Source organism: Dendropsophus ebraccatus, unplaced genomic scaffold (genome assembly GCF_027789765.1).
Source record: "Dendropsophus ebraccatus isolate aDenEbr1 unplaced genomic scaffold, aDenEbr1.pat pat_scaffold_1438_ctg1, whole genome shotgun sequence".
Lineage (NCBI taxonomy): Eukaryota > Metazoa > Chordata > Amphibia > Anura > Hylidae > Dendropsophus > Dendropsophus ebraccatus.
The window spans coordinates 14187-22828 of NW_027208859.1; the positions used below are offsets into that span (position 1 = coordinate 14187).

General features: G+C 39.6%; 1 protein-coding gene across 1 annotated transcript; it reads left to right on the forward strand.

The window, feature by feature from the left end:
• Positions 1–678: 678 nt before the first annotated feature.
• LOC138775266 (acetylserotonin O-methyltransferase-like) lies at positions 679–7155 on the forward strand. The gene is made up of 4 exons (XM_069955866.1): positions 679–688; positions 2469–2609; positions 4554–4676; positions 6944–7155. Exons 1-4 carry the CDS (start codon positions 679–681, stop codon positions 7153–7155), a joined length of 486 nt encoding a protein of 161 aa, XP_069811967.1.
• The last annotated feature ends 1487 nt before the right edge of the window (positions 7156–8642 follow it).

Below are 8642 nucleotides of genomic sequence, written 5' to 3' on the forward strand. Positions count from 1 at the left end.
TTTGTTAAAAAATTGTTCTTTATTTAATAAAAATATATTTACGAGAAAAGCATAAAAGCATTGTACAATGCTGTTTGGACCATGTGCAATACAAGCTTCTTGTACCACGCCCTGGTCTTTCTCATTGCACTGTATGGCTTGAGGACTTAATCAGACAGATCAACTCCTCCCATGTACCGATTGTAGTCCAGAATCATATCTCTTAAGTGTCCCTCTTTTGGAGGGACAGTCCCTACTTTTGACCCATGTCCCTCTGTCCCTATTTGCCCCTTACATGTCCCTCTTTTTGACCTAGGAATTAGATTTGCATTTATAAACTTTTTATGTTGCTGTAGAAAGTGTCTGGTTTCTTACTGTATAATAGACCCAAACCTGCATATTATTCCAATCATGTGGTGCACAATGGATCCTAAAAATTGTTATATTGAGATGAATCATGTGACATTATGGCTCCTTTCACACATGCAGTTCATATGGCCACATACACGCATCTATTGGTGTTACAGAACTGTTTTGGTGCCATAATCTGTGCCACATATAATGATTAAGCCACTAAGCAGAAATCAATGTAACTAAATGCATCACCTATATGTAATTGCACCCTTGAATTAAAAGTGTAGAAATTTTGGTAAAATTTTCCTAGAGTGACCCATAAGTGTCACTCTTTGTCCGTCCAAAATGTTGGGAGGTATGCAAAATACAATCCAGTTTCAGTGTCATGGTTGTGGTACCTGGCACAGGGACAGGGGTGGTTCTGTTACCATGCATCGTGGTCAAAATAAGGACATTACGTTTATCCCTATATTTGACCAGCAACAAGTTTTTCATGGGTAAGGGCCCTTCTTTCACCCCTTGGGATGGGGTCGGTGACAAGATTTCTAGCGAGGCCTCTTTGTTTTTTCTGCTCGGTATCACAAGCTACAGTAGCTTGGGCAGTGAGGGACTTGAAGAGCGGGATGCATATGTAGAAGTTAACCACATACAGGGGGTAACCCTGATCCAGCAGTGGGTACATAAGTTCCCAAGCGATCTTGCCACTAACTCCGGGGGGTTAGGGCGCATTCTGGGGGTTCAATGTGGGTGTCCCTCCCCCTCATGAACCCTAAACCTGTGAGTGTTCCCTAAGGTACTGTCACAAAGTTTGTATACTTTTATGCCATATCTTGCCAGCTACTGGGAATATACTTGGTGGAAATGGAAGCGTCCCTTGAAACTAATTAGGGTCTCATCTATTGAGATGTATTTCTCGATATTCTCTGCAAATTGCCTAGGCTGTATCCCTGTTTTCAAAGCGGTACTCAGGCTTTCTTCACCTTCCCCACGGAACGGGAAGGCAGTGGGAGTCAAAAGGCGATGGTGCAGGTTCGTACGAACCTGGACTTCGACTCTGTTCCATCATCTCTACTCATAATCTCTTCCTGTGTCCCCATCACCTCATAATCTCCTCCTGTGTCCCAATCTCCTCATATTCCCTTCTGTGTCCCAATCACTTCGTAATCTCCTCCTGTGTCCCCCATTACCTTATAATCTCCTCCTGCATCCCCCATTACCTTATAATCTCCTGCATCCCCCATTACCTTATAATGTCCTCCCCTATCCCCCATCTTCTTATATTCCCCCAGTGTTCCCATCCCCCATCAACTCATAATCTCCTCCTGTGTCCCCATCACCTCATAATCTCCTCCTGTGTCTCCATCCCTTTATATTCCTCCATGTGTCCCCATCACCTTATAATCCTCCCTGTGTCCCCCATCACCTCATATGCCCCCCTATATTCCCATCTCCGCATAATCCCTCCTGTGTCCCCATCACCTCATAATCTCTCCTGTGTCCCCACCTCCTCATATTCCCCCCTGTGTCCCCATCTCCTCATATTCCCCCTGTGTCCCCCATCACCTCATATTCCCCTCATTGTGTCCTCCATCTCCTGGATGGACATTTCTTAAGCAAAGTGAAAGTAAAGAAAATTAAACTACTACTCACCTTACCAATCGTTCCCATGCTGCTGTAGAAGAGAATGGCACAGAGCAGATCTGATGTCCCCATGCTCTGAGCCTCCTGTCAGCTCTGTGTGCACCATTATAAGGACACAGGCAGAGCTGACAGGAGGGGCACTCCTGTAGTGCAGAAGCAAGGAGTCCGTCATGACACAGAAGTCCCTTCTACACGAATATTCTGTGGGAATATAACACGCCTGGAATATGCATACAGGTGCAGAGACATCAGTCTATGGCTGATCTCTCTGCTCCTGTAGTTCAGTGAGCGGTATAGCCAATAACCTCCAAAGACCTCAGTGGACCCCCTGCCAGGGTGGGCCCTGGAGCGCCCCCCCCCCCCGCCCCACCTAATTTCGCTACTGCTTTTGACAGATCTCCTTTTAAACATCTTTAAAAAAAAAAATAAAGAAAGCATGTAGATATAGCAAATAACTGTTAAAGAAGACTACCTATAATCTTTTTCTTTTATAGGATGTTTGGGAGGTCTTGCAAAACAATTTGTATCTACGTACAATGATTCAACAGTCACCATTATGGACCTGCCAAAGGTTGTGCAAACAGCTAAGAAACATTTTGTAGCAGACAAAGAACAACAGATACATTTCCTTGAAGGTGCAGTATATATAACTTAGAAAAAAAAGATATGGCAGCAAAGAACATTTCATGTTTCTGTATTGTTTTCCTGATTATACAATCGGAGCTCATAGATTTGCAATATGGACTTGCTATCGTAGAAATATCAAAAAATCATATTCTGTAGATTGCACTGCGTGGTAAAGCTGACTTAGTGTCACTGTCATTATAAAAAAACTTTTGACATGCCATAGAGACATGTCAAAAGTTTGAATTGGTCTAGGTCTGAGTGTTTAGACCCGTACCGATTGGGAGAACGAACCAATGAAGACCGTGCTAAGCGCAGTCCTCGTCCGGCTCTGTGTCACGTGATCAGTTGGGCTCATAATGTAAGTTTATGGAACCCGACTGATTATGCTGACACAGAGCAGGGAGCATACACAGTACTGCATGGAACTCTCCCCCTCTCATTCTGGCGATCAATATGGGTTTAAACCCTCAGAGCCGGACCGATTAAAAAGTTTTCTATGATGACAGTAAATCATTAAAGTGTAGAATATAACATTAAAAAACTTTTGACATGTTCAGACCTGTACTGATCTGGAGAACGAGCGGGGAGAGGACCCACTGCTCCTCATTCTGTGTTGGTAAAAAAAAAAAGAGTCAGGCTTATAATGTCTATTAGGGATGAGCGAACTTTTGAAAAGTTTGGCTCGGTTCCATCCGGCGAACTTTCGTGAAGTTCGGATTTGTATGATCCGAACCTAAAACGAACCTTGCTATAACGGCTGAATAATTGCAGCTACAATGGTGGGAGTCTTATAGGGTATAGTTTAGTTTAGTTGCAGTTGCTATTACAATGAAAAAATTGGAAAAAATCAAAGTGCAAAAATAATGAAAAAAAAAAAACTAGCCAAAGTGTGAGTAATTACACGGGACTAGAGATGAGTGAATAGCAGTTGCTGGCAATAATACTGCACCCTGTAATAGTTAATATTTAATTAATAAAACAAAGTTTCGTTCTAAAAAAGCTATTTTCAATGTGCAATAGCATAATTAAAACGAATCAATGCTTTTGCAATTAAATATACTGTTAATAAAAAAATAAATATATAAATAAAAGTATATATATATATATATATACATATATATATATATATATGTATGTATATATATATATATATATATAATTTATTTATTTACAGTATATTTAATTGAAAAAGCCTTTATTTACAGAAAACCAGGATACAAGGGATTATAGGAGTAATAATCCCTTGTATCCTGGTCTTTTCTGTAATTTTATTTGTTATTGTTATTTTAACCAGATTCGTTATGAACTTTCTCAAAGTTCGGTTTGGTGACGAACCAAACTTTTTGCAAAGTTCATAACGAATCTGGTTTGTTACGGTTTGGTTCGCTCATCCCTAATGTCTATCGAACCCAACGTTTTTTTATGACATGTCAAAAGTTTTTCAATATGGCAGTGACACTTTGAAGGCTAATAAAAGATGGTTGCAAACTAGCAATGACTATTCTCTGACATTGGTGCACAAATAGGGTATGTTCACACGGAGCAAAACAGGCAGAATTCCACAGCGGAGCCCCCCCCCATCTGCCTCAGTGTCTCTATGGGATGGCTCACGTGCCTCCGCTCCCGCCGCACTCTGCTCAAAGAATTGACATGTCAATTCTTCGAGCTGAGAGCGCCTGAAGCAGAGACATGTGAGCCATCCCATTGAGACACTGTGTGACACTGAGTCAGGCGCCTGTTTTGCTCAGTGTGAATGGGCCCATATTGTTTATATAAATCTACCTACTGTATATAATAGTGATAAAGTTTATTGTGCATGAAACAGGTTTTTACTTTTTCAGAGCTAATGGAATAATAAATGATTTTCAGTCTGTAAGCTTTTTACATGTATTAAATATGTAACATATGTTCTCATTTACATTTGGCTGCACTTTTTTGCTACTGTATTAAAGGAGACTTCTTCAATGATCCTATTCCTGAGGCCGACCTGTATATTTTGGCCAGGATTATTCATGACTGGACAGAAGAAAAATGCCTTGGCTTGCTGAGAAAGATTTACCAGTCTTGTAGATCTGGTAAGCTTATCTGTAGGAATATTGCACCTTTTTTTCAGACTATAAAACACATAGAATTTAACCCTGGTTTACACAACTGAATACGGAAAAAATATTTTCAGCTTGAATCTTCCTACAGCTTCTGTGCTGTCCTACTGCAGTCCTCCAGCTGTTGTAAAACCACAATTCCCGTCACGCCTGGAGAGTGAAAGCTTTAGCTGTAGTTTTACAAACAGCTTGTTTGACAACCCTGTCCTAGAAAGAGGGGAGTGACTGGAGGGATAAGATTTGACCAAGGTAGTGTTTATGTACACCCTGTAAGAATGTTCACCTAGTTTGCATATTTTATTTAAAAAAAGAGCTACTGCATAGACCAGTAGGCAGCTATGTGTGTACTGCTTTACTAAACAAAAGACCCTTTAAAAATTTAATATTTCAGCAGATATGCATTTACTTTCAATGTATCCATTATCTAGAAATTAAAGTAAAAAAACATTCATAATTGATGGCAGGTATTGCTAAGGATAAGTATTGATACCTGTATTTATGACCAGTGCATTTATTGGGTATATCCGTGTGATCACACTGATACTGATATATCCAGTGAATTTTTACTTATAGTATGTTATATTTTTGTTCCTAATTTGTATAAAATGACAAATTAATACTTATCTATTGAAACAGAATATCTAAAGGTCTTTTTTTAAAAGCAGTAAAGTAGGAAGATTTAAAGTAAAAGTGAGAATTCTCTTTTAGCCATCATTACCTTCCCCTTTTGCTCACAATTGAGGGGATGTGTCTGATCAGTGGGGGGTCTGACTGCTCACCAATCATGAGAAAGTTGGTTCATCCAGCCCATAGATTTGAATGGAGCAACAGCTGGGTCCAACTGCCACTCCATTTAATCAGAGGGGAAATAGGACTCTTGTTCTCCTGATCTATTAGGATCCGAGCAGTCAGACACCACTAAGGGTATGTGCACACTGAGGAATTTAAACGGAACCTCCGCCACAGAATTCCCAGCTCGCGCCCGCTCGCGGACTGCAGCGGCCGTGTGCGTCTCTGCCTGTGTCATAGACTCCATTCTATGCACGGGCGGATTCCTTCCTCCGTCCAAAGAATGATCAAGTTCATTCTTTGGACGGAGGAAGGAATCCGCCCGTGCATAGAATTGAGTTTATGACACGGGTGGAGATGCGCTGGGAATAGCGCAATGGAGGTTCTGTCCGAATTCCTCAGTGTGCACATACCCTGGTCAACTTTGCCTATTACAGGCACATTACAGTGCAATGCAGATCTGCATGTAATGAGGCAATCAAATAGCGAAGTCCCCATGGTGGGACAGTAAGGTAAAGTAGAACAGTAAATATAAAACACACACACACACACAAATAAAAAATAAATAAAGTACAAAACACAGAAAACTCCCATAGTCCCTAATGCAACAATAAATGTGGAAATAAATAACAAAAAGTACACATATTTAGTATTGCCACGTGCATAATGATGCTGGCAGTACAATTATTACATTATTAAACCCGCATGGTGATCGCAGAAAATCTAAACTGAGAAAGATGCAAATTTGTAATTTTTTCATTAAAAATTGCGATTTTTCACAAAAAAATCCACCAAAATTTACCACTTACCTAAAAAAAATGTCTTGATAAAACAATCTCAGAATTGCATGGATAAGTTATAAAGAAGCATGTGTGGTCAGCGCTAGAGATGAGCGAACCTGCCGAGGTTCGGGTTCGTATGAACCTGAACTCTCGGCTTCTGACTGCCACTGTCTGCCCGCTCTGTGGAGAGGGTGGATACAGTCGGAGGACTGGCTGGAAAACTGGGATACAGCCTATGGCTATGGCTGTATCCCAGTTTTCCAGGCGGTCCTCCGGCTGTATCCACCCTGTCCACGGAGCGGGCAGACATATATAACAAGACAGTGCTACTTCAGGGTGAATGGCGTAAAAACAAAACAAAAAAAAAACAAATTTTTCAATTTCACCACACATTGAATTTTTTCCTGGTTTTGCAGTGTCCTTTTTGAACAAATTCAGACTGTCAAGTACAATTAGTGGCGCAAAAAATAAGGGCTCATGTGGGTTTCTAGGTGAAAGAATGCAAGTGGCCTTTTAAGCACAAGGAGGAAAAAAACGGAAGTGTGAAAATGAAAATTGGCCCGGTCCTCTAAGGGTTAAAATTGTTTTGTTTTTTTTTGTCAAAATTTGAAAAGAAAATCCAAATTATTCCTTAGACCTGACACTGTATTTTTTCTTGATAATGCTAAGGAGGTGGAGTGCTGATAGTTGAAGTCCTTTTAAATGAAGACAAAAGCGGCCCGGTGCATTCGCAGATGTTTTCACTGGCAATGGTGGTCATGGCAGAAGGCAAGGAACGGACACCATCGGAATACACCAAGCTCCTTACAGACGCTGGCTTCAGGGACATTGAAGTCAAAATAACTGGAACTCTGTATGATGCAATACTGGGAAGGAAGTAGGGCCATGTGTAATTTTCTTATGTATTATAGAACCAACTGAAATGTATGCCAAATAATTAGTTTATTGTGTTACAGGGAATCTGACAGCAAATTGCCAGGATGTCAGATAGGTTAGCAGCTAAGTGTCAGACGGAGCACTGTACATCAATCGGTGAAAGCAGGGGAGGAGGTAAGGGGGAGAAACCGTGCCTCCATGACACTTCAGCTTCTAATTAAAAAGACACTTTTAGGCTGTGTTCTTACTCTGGAAACATTGCGGGAAAGGTAGCGTCTCTTAATATTGACAGCCATCATCTTCACTACTAGAAGGCCGCCCCTATTGATTCTGGTATGTTCCTGTAGTGGGAACCTAGCCTTAGACTAGGTCCACACACAGTAAAATAAAAGCTAAATACAGTCATCATTTTAAGAAAATAAAACAATGTGGAAACAGATGGAAAAAAGGGCCATATTTTAGAAAAGCATAAATAAAGAGCATGTTCAATAATTGGATAGTCGTAATCAATTACTGCCATCGTTCTATATAGTGTCTGCACTTCCAGCCCATTCAAATAATTGGTTTCAAAAAATGTATTATCTGTAGATGATGCTACATCGCCACTGTAGGCCGGCCCATTCCAATAGCCATCGAGGGAGGCGGGGTCTATCCCCCAATGATGTCACTGAAGGGAGGGGCCTATGGCAACAATGTGGCCGAGGGCCAAGTGGTGCTACGGCCATGACACCTGTCTAGAAAAGTCATAATGGGGGTGACTGTGTGACTTTAAGCAAAGGCAACAGGTTATTAAACAAATGTAGTTTATAGTTTTCAGATTAGTAGTTTATATGTTTCAAATGATACAATTTAAGAAATGCCTGTACATTTGAAATATGTTTTAACATAATGTATTAATATAGACTAGTTTTCATATATGACACAAGATCTTTAATACACCATGAATGTTAAAAGTATTAACAGTTTATGTTTTAACTAAAATATATTAAAACATTGTAAGGTGATTATAATAAAAAAAAAAATCATAAGCTTTAGATGTTTCAAAGAAAATATCCTGTATTTGAAATTTTGCATTTCATGTAATGTAACTGTTTTGTATCAGTAGAGAAAGACGGACATATAGTTTGCAGTAATGCTTTAGATACAATAGGTCATAGTTTATTATTTTTGAAAAGTTTTTGTACTATCTGAATACTCCCCTATGTTAATCCTAATTGTTTGGGATATCGTTTATACTATTACTGTCACTGCTGACAAATCTGCACAAGGTCAAATTTGATCTTTTATTAACCATACCCTGTTACCTTTTCATTTTAAATATGTAAAAACCCAATAAAACTTGATATAAAAAAAATAAAAATAAGTTATTCTACAGTTGTGTTATTGCTTCCCCCTTTGTATAAATTTACATTCTGAAAGGGTCGTTTAGGTTTAGGTCATACTTTTTGGTAAAAAAAAAAAGTAAATAAATAAATAAAATAACTCAAATAAA